Source organism: Mytilus trossulus, chromosome 7 (assembly GCF_036588685.1).
Source record: "Mytilus trossulus isolate FHL-02 chromosome 7, PNRI_Mtr1.1.1.hap1, whole genome shotgun sequence".
Classification (NCBI taxonomy): Eukaryota; Metazoa; Mollusca; class Bivalvia; order Mytilida; family Mytilidae; genus Mytilus; species Mytilus trossulus.
This window is the reverse complement of record NC_086379.1, coordinates 19515174-19528261: the sequence shown is the minus strand read 5'-3', so window position 1 is coordinate 19528261 and position 13088 is coordinate 19515174. Positions and strand designations below refer to the sequence as shown.

At 32.6% G+C, this 13088-nt stretch overlaps 1 protein-coding gene across 1 annotated transcript; it reads left to right on the top strand.

The window, feature by feature from the left end:
* Positions 1 to 1379: 1379 nt before the first annotated feature.
* Positions 1380 to 12871, top strand: LOC134724766 (uncharacterized). Its single transcript, XM_063587998.1, has 5 exons — positions 1380 to 1977; positions 8813 to 8923; positions 9664 to 9801; positions 10487 to 10587; positions 11320 to 12871. The coding sequence occupies exons 1-5, from the start codon at positions 1749 to 1751 to the stop codon at positions 11698 to 11700; spliced, it is 960 nt and encodes a 319-aa protein (XP_063444068.1). The 5' UTR covers positions 1380 to 1748; the 3' UTR covers positions 11701 to 12871.
* The last annotated feature ends 217 nt before the right edge of the window (positions 12872 to 13088 follow it).

The window sequence follows — 13088 nt, the reverse complement described above, 5'->3', positions numbered from 1 at the left end:
CAAATGGTCATACCGCAGTCAGCTATAAAAGGCCCCGATAAGACAGTGTAAAACAATTCAACCGAAAAGCTTTTTGCATGTGAATTCGTATTTAAGCATCACGTACTACGTACAATGTGGCAAAGTAAAATATGGTTGTCGGCAAATCTAGCCAACCGAAGTAATGGCTCCCCATGTGCCTTTGTTGGAAAACTTCGCAATATGACACGTTAGAGCCAGTTTTCTTTGAGGGACAAATGGCATCGGACTTTCTCCAAGATCTAATTAGTTCATGTAAGGGGGAAAACATGCTAGGCAGCACGTGTTTGCAAGGAGCAGGGTGTTCCTTGCACTGATTTATGTTTTTGGTCAAAATGTAGGTAGTTGTAATGAAATACCATGAAAATAGTTCTTGTAATATTTGGTAACATTATTTTAATTTGCTATAATGTTTCATTTGGTATGAAAATAAACTCATCATAGATAATTACTATAACGGTCATGTCTCAATTTTAGGAATTTGTTCTACAACACGCTTGCACTAATTGGGTAATATATCAAACTCCATTAACTATATTAAATAAAAAGGTATCTTGTATTGAGATAGTTTGAATTCATTTTAAGAAAACTCAGTGACACGTCGAATTCTTGAAAACTGAAACGAATTTTTTCATGGCTGCATATTTGGTTTGATTTATTAGCTATGCATTTCAGATACTCTTTGAAAACTTTTCAACTCTTAAAGTATTCAAGAAATGCTATTTGTCGATGTCAATTATCAATGTTAATATGTTCCTGTTTTCCATTAGGCATTACAATTTGTATGTACCATGGACTACCTTTTAAAAAGTTAAATAAAACGTTGTTCTGACGTCATATGCAAATATGAAAAAGATTTTGTATAAACTAACGTTTTTCTCCATAATATTACTCGTATAATTTATTGAATATATTATTAATTTTGAAAAATATCAATGGTATTGTTTCTCTAGATGAAAGTAGGATTTTTTTAAGTGACGAGCTTTGACCTTGATTTTCGATACTATTGTACCAGATTTGATATTGACGACACATATTTTCAAAAAAGTACAGGATTTCAGCTTTCCAATGAGCTATTAAAATCCCATGAGGTATTTAGGTAATTTAAATTTCTAAAATTGTCCTCTCCGCCGCTCCACTATAATTGGAGAGTAGTTGCGGTGATTACTAGTAATAAATACTGGACCAATACATCATTTTATGTTGATTGCTCTCGATCTGACTTCGAAATTTGATGTATAATAGTGTTGTATTCTCTTTGTAGTTCTTAAAATCATTCATGTGCTTAACGTGCATTTTATATACAAGGTTTGTTTCCTCATAGTTTGTTCATCAATCATAACTGTATCACCGAGTCGTGTCACGTGCAGTCATCAGTAAAATACATGTATGTTATTTACCTTACATTATAAATTGTACCTGTGGGCGATTTCTTTAAAAGTTGAATGTACATATAACTTGTAATTGTACCTGTCCGAAGGAGCAGATATAGGATTGACCATTTGAGACCTCGGGATAAAATAACAAAAGTAGATCATCAACGGCTTTGAGATTCCGTGTGGACATCTTTCTTTATTATTGTTCACCAGTGCATGTCTCACTCTCGCGGGTTATTAACATCATTACTTATGACACATTGAAGTGAACATTCTTTCGCTTTCGTCTTAGCCTTCCGTTGGCTACAGGGAATTTCAGTGATATTTTAACTGAATTTGGATTTTAAGTGAAATATGCGACGGAGTTCGTGTGGGACATTTAGCCTGGTCCTGGCTACATGTCTGGGACCAGTGGCTATTGCTCTTTTAGCAGTTTCTTTTGCCACGGACTATTGGATAGAATTCACAGTAGATAGAAACAGACTAGGGGCTTCTGTAAAAACAGATGCTACTAGAGCTAGATACACTTTCACCAGAAATAGGGGAATATTTCGTGAATGCTATTATGGGAATGATACTGATTGTGAGTACTTTGTTTATGTTTAAATTATGTATCTACATGTACATGTTTTGTTTTAGTTATTTGGTTTTTTTTATTTATTTTGTAAACACTGCTAAAATGTTAAAAAGTAAATCATACATAATTAATTGCATGCTATATCGACGAATGGTGCACTCGATTCATCGCGAACAGCATAACGTTCAGTTTGAAATTCGTACACTCGATTCACAGAATTTGTACTTTTTTCTGGTGTATATGGTCATATTTTATCCCCACCTGTACTCCCCCATAACAGGTTGGGAACAACCACTTAAACGATGGCTAACACATCAATGTTATTACTAACCCTTTTATGAGGTGTGAATTTCAAGGGATACATTTTTTTATTTTTATAAAAATCACTTCTTAGTACTATTAGAAGGAACTCTTCCCAAAGAGTAATGTTTCTAGCTGGTATTATTTATATGGTTAAAACATATCCAAGAAATTTGTAATTTTCAAGGACTTATATCTAGTGCATGGATTTGTCTTTTAGAAAAGTTGGTCTAAACCTAGTGAATGGAACGATCATTTGGGGGTATTCATGCTCACTTTTGGATTTTTGTAAAGCTTCATACATCTTATAATCAAGTTAGCCTGAACATGTTACAACAATTTGATTTTGAAAATGATAGACAAAGATGGTATTGTTGTAAGAAAAAAAATCACCCCTCTAATCAGATATATAATTTTGTACCTTGCTAGCTTCAGAATAATTTTCAAAAAATAAAGGGGAATTAAGAAACCAATATACGAAAAACTTACTTTCGACTATATGAAATAAATTAAAACTTAGATTTTTCCACATTTATAAATTGGGACATGCACATAGTCATACATACAGAATATGGCGAGGTTAAACTTGTTAGCCCCCCCCCCCCCTTAAATTTTAACCTACAATTGAATAATCTTTATATAGAAAAAAAAACATACTAAAACCGAGAAAAGATCATAATTACTGTCTTGATATCCTGTTGAAATGTGTGTCTTTTCTGGTGTGTACGAAAATGATTAAAACAGTTTGTATTTCATTTATATGTAATGTTATGTATGACCAAATGATCTTTCTGTATTAATCATCTGCATAATATTAACTCTGCTTGTTCTACTAATGACTGTGCTTTTGTATGTATTAGACATGTGTTTATATTGAATACATCTTGAAACTTTTTACATTAATAAAAATATAATACTAGTTAAATGTTGACACTTGCTACATATAATAATTTCCGGTGAGGGTAAGTTTTGTGTTGTTGGGGTTTTTTGGGGTTTTTTTTTTGAGGGGGGGGGGCGAAAACGGAAGACCATCGAACATTTATTTTTAACTTTTAACAAATACAAGTAGTAATATATTCATTTTCAAATTAGTACGTACACAGTAACATACAAGAACCATATCTAACATTAGCGACCGTAAAAAGGGCTTTTCGGCTTTTTTTCTCGGTTAAGTGAATTGTGTTTTTGTTATAACCATTTGGTGTAAAATTGTGCGTTGACATGAAACGGGTAGAAATATCTTTTTACAAGTTGACCTGGACAGTTCTAGCGCTTAGTTAGTAGAGCATAACTATAACAAAGAGATTGGAATTTACTAGTTCTATCACTTAGTAGAGCATAACTATAACAATGAGATTGGAATTTACTATCTATATTCGGGATGGCTTTTAATAATTTCTTGAACCATCCCAGGAATTTGACTGAGTAAACGAATTTAGATGAGAACACGTAAATTTAAGTTTTGGATGTTGAATTCAAACCGTTTAATGTCGTATATGACCGAACGATGGAAAAAAGTACCACCATTCCTTAAGCTTCCCAGAACAGAAAGGAACAGTAACTTATGCTGGCGTTCCTGAAAAACTTGTGAACTCATACCACATCTTCTTATATCTATGTAGTCCCCTTGCCTGTGTTCCTGAAACACTGCTGATTGATCATTGAAGAACATGACTGTAACCCCCTTCTGTGCAGTCAAAGTAAACCTTTCTGGACATCCTTCTGGTTGTTCATTTAGGTATACGAAATCACATAACTGACAACGTTCTTTTATACACTTTAAATTGGTATTTTGTATGCAAATATAATATGTTGATAGTTTGAGGTTACTGGCAGATACATGTGTTTTGTCCGTATTGTTTCATTGTACGTAACACTTTAGTTATTTAGTTTGTATGGTCACATGTTTAAGTGCATTTGTATAACATGTACAATTAAACATGCATAAATTTTGTCAATTGAAAGTTAAATTACATATGACTATTTATATTATAACTTCTTTAAAAAAGTACACAATTTAATATAATATAATAAAACATACTTAATGCATTTTTACAACATGTACAATAAATGCATTTGAAAGTTTTACACGTGATTCTTTATATTATAACTTCTCAAACAAACTACACAATTTAATATAAACATACTTAATGCATTAAATAAGTGACAATTAAACTTGAAACATGAAATTACTCATCAATTTTAAATTGTCACCATCAATCATTGTAAATTCCAAAAAAAAAAAAAAATAGTCCCAACTTAAGATTAAAAATAATAACATGGCATCAACGAAAATAATTTAACTTTGTTTTCAACATTGTATTGCATAAAGTTTTACTATTTAAGGGAGCTACCATTAAATTTTGATTTTGGTGTGAAAAGGGGGGGGGGGGGTGCTAGGAGTTGTAATTTCTATGCTGCCTTTGTTTATTAGTTTGAAAACTCTATTTTTATATGAATTGTGTCACCTTCCCCTTTTTTTTTACTCGAACCCCCCATCCCCACCCGCCCAATAAAACCAATAAAACCAAATGGTATAAAAAGCGTAGCTCCCTAAATTTATAAGCTCTTGAAAAAAAACATCACATTTCTATCCGTCCCTCTTTCAAATATAGTGTCTCCATTCCATTAGATATTATACATCAGTTACACATCATAGTTATCCCCACTGCTTGGTTTGGGCAAATTATGGCTTTCAAAAATACTTAGTGTATTTTATGAAGCTTTTAACTCACTGTAAGCATTAACATGTAGTTGAATAGCAATGCGCTTCACACAATATGTTTCATTCTGTCCTTGTTTTTCCTTCTTTGTTATATTAAGAAATGAAGGTTACCGGGACTTATATGACAGGATCATCAGGTTTACACTGGCGTTAGAAAATCTCGCTCCACAGCCTTTGTACTATTTGCTGATGTTAGGATATCTCCCCATATACATGTAACCCCATTTATCGATTCGCTGACATTAGGATATCTCCCCCAAAACCCAATTTTACGATTCGCTGACGTTAGGATATATCGACCTCCCCTAAAAACCCATTTTACGATTCGTTGACGTTAGGATATCTCCCCCTAAAAACCCATTTTACGATTCGTTGACGTTAGGATATCTCCCTCTAAAAACCCATTTTACGATTCGCTGATGTTAGGATATCTCCCCCTAAAAATCAATTTTACGAATCGCTGACGTTAGGATATCTCAATCAAAAGCCTTTTTTACGATTCGCTGACATAAGGTTATCTCTCTCACACGCCTTTTATGATTTGCTGACGTAATGATATCTCACTCAAAACCCTTTTTTCGATTTGCTATTCTACTGAATGTCAGCAAAATATTTGAAATACTACGATAGACCATTTATTTTATATGCACTGAACCAAGCTAACAATCGGATCATTTTTAAACCCATCGAAGCACAAACAATATAAAGACCACCATAAAATCACTGAATACTGGATCAGGCAAATACAATGGGATATTGTCATTTTCACAGGATTTATATTTCAAATTTAATGTCAAAGGAAACTGACAATAGGACAATAGGTCAGGACAGTCAAGTATTTAAAAGATGCTTTAGATATGATGGTTCGAATATTTTAAACATATTTAAACGAATGTATCTACCATTTGTACATCCAATTTCGTATGTAACACAACTTGTTTCCCTTTGAAGATAACATTTTTATAAGAAATTTCCATATCCGAGTCGATTTTAATAGTTCTGTTTTGCATTCAAGCTGCAATGTCGTGTTTGTGAATTTTGATGACCCGATTATTATAATTATTCTGATAAAACCGTTAAAGTTTTACCGACAGGAACATTCATGCAATACAGATCAACAATAGCAAAATTAAACGACTTAAACGTCATGTTAAGAAAATTCATATACATTTGTACATATATAGATTGAACACAGACTCAAAGAGTAAAAGATTTAATCTCACGGAACTTTACATCAACTGGCTCTTAGATAATATAGATTACCCACTTTTTCTTATTACTATAATAATCTGTGTTTTCCGTTAATTTTCAAATATGTTTTATTAAATTAATATTTATAAATTCAGCTTAATTTCTTCTACAATTAACGTCGTGCGCTCTATCTTACCATTTGCAATCTTAAATTATAATAACTATATATGCCACACCCCACCTCTTATTTTCTTATAAACATGGAACCTAATAATACAGTGAAAATATGGCGCAGAATTATCCAATCCTTGATGAGGGGCGTCGGTTCGACAATGTAAGATATGTTTGAATGTGTAGTAACTCTAGATGAATGATCTGTCTGAAGACAGCGCCACCGTTCTTCACGTGAAAATAGGAACGTGCAAACATTATTTCAAAGGATTCTAGTTGACTTGTTGCAAGGCAGTACATTATATAAAATTGAGAAAGGAAATGGGGAGTGTGTCAAAGCGACAACAATCCGACCATACAGCAGACAACAGCCGAAGGCCATGCACCAATGTGTCTTCAATGTAGCGAGAAACTCCCGCACCCGGAGGCGTCCTTCAGCTGGCCCCTTAAAAAATATGTGTACTAGTTCAGTGATAATGGACGTCATACTAAACTCTGAATTATACACAAGAAACTAAAATTTAAAATCATACAGGACTAACAAAGGCCAGAGGCTCATGACTTGGGACAGGCGCAAAATTGCGGCGGGGTTAAACATATTTACGAGATCTCAACACACCCCCCCCCTCCTTATACCTCTAGCCGATGTAGAAAAGTAAAAGTTATGTCTGCTTATTTGTAAAATGCCCTCATGTTGAGTGCCAGTCCAATAAATTCCTTTTGGCGCTATTTTGGTCGATCCACTTTACAGACCAAACTTTATAACTTTTTATCAATTTGTTCTCGCCTGACAAAAACAAATGCCACCGGTCGTTTAGCAAGTATGTACACTCAATCGATCAATTTAATTGTATCGTAATATGTTTGTTGTGTGCTGAAAATACTCATAGGTTATAGTCAAGTTTGTCAACTTATTCGTCATTTTTAGTGAAATAAATCTAAATTTTGCACTGATACATCAGCCTACAGCACAAGTGTGTAACTTTTAAAGATTTACTCTCATAAAAAGTCTTACTAGTGCATTTTTTGTTTAAACAAACTAGTTAATAACCTCAAGCAATAAATATAATTGTATATTGTATATAGATAATCTGAGAAAGTAAAACTATTATGATACACTTAACAAACAACAACATAAAGGCGTCATAATATGACATTCCTTATTATTAATTGTCACATTTGTGTTTTTTTATTACAAAATATTTGCATATCGGGGAGGATAAATTAAATATGCTAATTACAATTACATGTTAATTATAAAGAATGTGTTGAAACACAAATTGTAATGACCTGCAGTTATAAAGATGAATACACTATTATATGGCACATATTTTTTTTTTGTCGAGCCTGCAACTTCTGTCTCAGTATGTAACTGTCTCAGTATGTAAAACATAAGGATAGAGACCCGGCGTTGACATTTACTAACTAATTTGCAATGTTTTAGAAGGCCTTGGTGTTTTACACGTTGTCATCAAGAGGAGGTTTTCGTCTGTCATATGTCCATTATCCTTGAATGATTCAATCTTCATGGTTTAGTGACAAGTTGAAAACAATCTTTTTTATTATAGTTATTTTTTGTCTTTTGAGTACAATTTTATATGATAACTATATTGTGTATGCCTTTTGTGTTTACCTTGGAAGGTCCTTATGCCTGTCTTACTGTTTTCACTCGACCTTAATATCATTTCATTGATCAGTGAACAAGGTTAATTTTCGTGATCAAATTGTATCTCAGATCGTAGCTTTGATATCTCGAAAGGAACTTCATAACCTATCAATATTTTAGCTAACTTGTTCCTTAACTAAAATGCTCTTCTGTCGAAAAGTATCAATTTTTAAAGTCTTGATTTATTATTTCACCTAGTAAGTACATCCTTACAGTCGGTACCAATCATTTGTGCCAATCGGTGTTTGAATAAAATATATTCAGATGTGCGTCAATGTTTTTGAAAATGGGGGGACTGGCAAACTTAGCAACGTTTTGAGTGGGACGAGCATAAAATCTATATATAGCTTTATAAAGGGAATCCCTAAATGCTCCTCTGGTATGCAAGCAGGAAAATGAAAACAATCAATAATACTATTATGTCCATCATACGTAAATTCTGCATGCTACAAGTATTATGTGTATAGGAGAAACAAATTGTTTTTGCGAGACCCTCATAAATAGTGTATGTCGTCAAACATACCTGCAGTTACTACATGATTGTGACTTGAGTGATTGTCACATTACGGTCAACTGTAAATTAAGTTTAGTCTAGATGATAGTATTTTATTTTACCTCTACCCGCGCTCATAAAGCAAACTAATATATTTGCGTTTGTTCTAAGAACGGCTCCGTTTTGTTGGTACTTTTTGAAAGCGAACCATTGCTTTTTAGTGATACATCTTCGTTTTACATCATTTCATTAAACAATTGTCCTCATATATTTTTAAATATGACTTTCTTTTCAGTGGTATTCAGAAATGCGGACGGTATTGTTGACAGCAATTGTTTCCATATTTCCTATAAATTCCCAGAAACCACAAATGTTGATTATTCAGCGGATTTTTCCACACGTATACGTAAGTTTAATATCTAATTTCGTTTCAGTGTATTTCGAATTACTTATGATAATTACACCATTTACAAATTTCATAAAATTAAGAACTAACACAAGTAAATTGTGACTCGGTTCAGGAAACATTTCTTCTGTTTTTAGACCCTCTCTGTGTGTGCGTCTAGAACATTGCATAAACACTATGATAAAAACACTAACATACTGATTACATTTCTTTTGATGAAATTTTGAAGTTTATGAAGTTTTTAAAAATAAAAACTAATAATATTATGGTTTTAGTAACACAATAAAGTTAACGCACAATAAATGATGAATACATTTATGTAATTTTTTAAGTGATTTGTTTATTTGATCTTTTATGCTAGTACAATGTATCCTATAGCTGTAGAACGGTTTCTTGGTGATAACTTCAGTTCGGTAGCACACTGAATAAAGTTTATAAACCAATATGTATCAGCTGAGGGGATTGTACCTATATCAATTGCTATAACATGTGAATATCTTAATTGCTTGATCGATTGCAGTTAAAGATCAAGAGGCAATTGATACATGTACATGTATATTCAAGGTTAGAACATGAAAAGAGTACATTAATCTACATTGAGTGTACTAAACTGGCAAACTGATTTGAATTTTATTCCTAGAACCCAAAAAATTAATGTGGATCCACTTAAATTAAAAAAATCAGTAGCGCTTAACATATTTGAGAAGTTAATGCTTTTAAACTTTTTTTTGTCTTTTCAGATTTAATGAGATGTCATATGGCCTTTTTTATTATGGCCTTGGTATTTTTCTTAATTTCATACGTGTTTGGTGCTGTTGTTTGCTGTTGGCGAAGGTCAAAATGGGCATACTGTGCAGGTTTCTGTGCATATTTTTCAGGTATTATTTTTATAATGGTGTAAGGCATAACATGTTACTGCGACCCTGTAATGCGAATGAACTCACATGTTTTGCTACTTCCAGTTGGACCAAATATGAAAGGATTTGAGTTGTGGTTATACTTGAAAGCTCGATTCACGTTAATTTTACGCGAAAAGTTCACGTGAAAGCTCAATTCACGTGAATTTCACATCAGATTCACGTGGAATTTACGTGAAAAATTTCATGTGAGTTTCATGTAAAAAAGCTCGATTGAGGTGAGTCTCACGTGAAATCTACGTGAACAAAATTTGCCTGTGAAGAACGAGAGCAAGTTGTCTCATTGGCAACCAAACCGAATCATTTTGCTTTTATTAGACATACAGAATTTACCATTAGAAAAGAAATGAAAGAATAGAGAAGAGTTGACAAAACATGACAAAAGAATAAAGAATTTAGAAAAAATGACACAAAAAATGAAGACTTTAGTGAACACAAGACTGTCAACGTATATGTGTTCTCCTTAACAGAAGTTCCAATGGAAACTTTGTTATAAATATTGATATAATATATATTCCTGTTGGGAACAAATATTCTATATCATTTATTCCGTTAGGAACATATATTGTAATACGAAATATATTGAGATGAAAAACGTTTATTACGAAAAGAGTACTAGTAACTAAAATGATCAATTTGTTTTCAGCATTTTGTACTGCAGCAGCTATAGCCTTCTTCCATGGAGCTGAATATTTAGAAAGGAATAAAATAAGAGATGAACCTCAGTTTTACCAGGCATGGGACCCAGTATGTATAATTGGATTTATATTTCTTTATGAGCCGGTTTTGTAATCCTGTTTATAATCCTGGTACTTTTGATAATTATTTTGTAACATTGATGTTGATGCTTGTACATGTAACAATTTGCATTTTGTAGGAACATGTAATTCAATGGTTGCAATTGGTTGCTGCCTTATACAAAATAAGATGTGGTATGATTGCCAATGAGACAACTCTCCTTGCATACTTGTTTTTTACTTGATATTTTCTCAAAGTCGGGCCTTTGATTCTCTCGTTTGAAAGTCACATTTTGTCATAAGGGGGCCTTTAATAGCTCACTAATAGTTTATGATATGGGTTTTTAGTGGTTAAAGGTTGAAGGATGACCTATAAATGAATATATCAATTTTGGACTGTGGTTGTACTTTTGGCAATCGTTCAGCATCTCCTCATTTAGGTTTAAATAAATCTTAATTATTATACTTAGTTTGATATACATGCAATCATCTTTTTCAAGCATAAAAGATTGATCAATCTGTTCTGATATCTAAATTTGGTAGCAATTCCCGGATTTTTATATGGCTACCGGTACTTCTTCATTTAAGAATTAAATGCTTCTTTTTGTAAATTAATTGGGATGAAAATCCGTTGACCGAAGTTCCGCTTCCTTCTAAAATTGTGCGCATGATATCATAAGTATATTATTCCTGCTCAAATGTTAACATAATTAATCTAATCATTAATTTTGTGTACTTGTAGTCGATAAAGACAGCAACAGTTCGTGACTACAGGTGGTCCTACATACTAGGTTGGGTTGGTATGGGAGTTGCAGCACTCACGGCAACGCTTTATGCAGTAGCTGGATGTTACATAGGATCAGAGCGTTACGAAGACAAAGACTATTTAGAAAAGAGACGTGGTCGAGAATACGGATATCAAGCGTATGACAATAGGGCTTTTCCTATGGAACTGGCATACCCGGACCCCTACGCATATCCTCCACCTCATCGTGCTGGTCCATATCCTGGACCTCCTTATTACCCCGGTCCATATGTATATGACATGGACACACGTCGACCTCTTCCAGCTGTTGGTTACGGCGGTGAACAAGGTGCACCATATTGGACGTGGAGTGGCTAAGTAGTAAAGGCGAAAATAGATGAAAGAGAGATAACTCTGATTAAATATAGATATAATGCGAAGACAGAACTCCGTAGTATATTATAGCGAAATGATTCAACAATGACTGTCCGTTTTGTATGTGAAATAATTTTTATTCTCACAAAATATCATACAGTGTAAGAACGTTTTTGGAAGAAGACGTAAATAAAGGAAAGGGAAAGTAGTGTATACATGTAACAGTCAAGGGCATTACATTTGCATAATTGTATAAAATATAACTCTAGTCAACCTTCAACGAAATTTTAACAATATTCAAATGAATCTAGAGCTTTTTATCTCATTTTTCTTTATTGATCATTCATGTATCCGTTTTTGGAATTGACTATCATTGTTATATTTTAATAGGATGTACTTAAAAGTAAGAAGCCAATAATATCTGAATTTTGTTAATAGATTTCATAGATTTCATGATCGTTTGTTTAGACTGTTGAAATAAAAGTAGGAAAAAAAACAGAAATTTAAATTACCTTGTTGAATACATCTCTACGTTATTCTTTTGTTTTTCCTTTTGTGAATACAATTATTGTCGCGTTGGTGTACATGTGCTTTACATGTTTGCTCTTTGTTTTGAGGTATTCATTTCAAAGTACCTACTTTACATTTTCAATGTTTTTGTATATATCTATAATTGCATAATATATTTATACCATTGAAATAAACAGACGTGTTTTTTTTCATTATCTAAAGATTAGATAGCGCATAATATTACATTATTTAATTTATACATTATTTGAAACATTTATTTTCACCTACATAGAATTCATAAATATTTTAGATAGATATTTACTACGTTGTCAAAGCTAGATTGAAAATACGAAAAGATCATTTACTTTTGAGTTAAATAAACAGAAGTCAAAGTTTTTAAAAATATTTATAGTTTATTTTTGGAAAAAAAGAAATTGGTGAACAGCTTCTTATTTTGATTTCAATCGAGAAAAAAAATCACCATAAAATTGTAAGACCTGATCATAGTTTTTTTTTTCTTCACCGAATAATATTGAAATATCATAGTTACAAGTACATTTTCTAGGTTTTTATAAAGAGAACCGACCAGGATGATACATATACAAATGTAGCTTATTAGTTATGATCAGTTTGTTAGATTGTAATAAATAACTGAACAAACAGACCATTATGAGTTTATTTGCCACCAACAACAGAGGCGGATTTAAGGGAATGGGGCTTATGGACCTTTATGATAATAAACTCATCATAGATACCAGGACTTAATTTTGTATATACGTAAGACGCGCGTTTCATCTACAAAAGACTCATCAGTGACACTCGAATCCAAAAAAGTTAAAAAGGCCAAATAAAGTACGAAGTTAAAGAGCATTGAGAACCAA

Excerpts from the sequence above, each read along its gene's own strand:
- LOC134724766 (XM_063587998.1), top strand. The coding sequence starts at position 1,749 with ATGCGACGGAGTTCGTGTGGGACATTTAGCCTGGTCCTGGCTACATGT. Across the intron at positions 1,978-8,812 it reads TTATGGGAATGATACTGATT|TGGTATTCAGAAATGCGGAC; the intron begins GTGAGTACTTTG and ends CTTTCTTTTCAG. Across the intron at positions 9,802-10,486 it reads TTTCTGTGCATATTTTTCAG|CATTTTGTACTGCAGCAGCT; the intron begins GTATTATTTTTA and ends ATTTGTTTTCAG.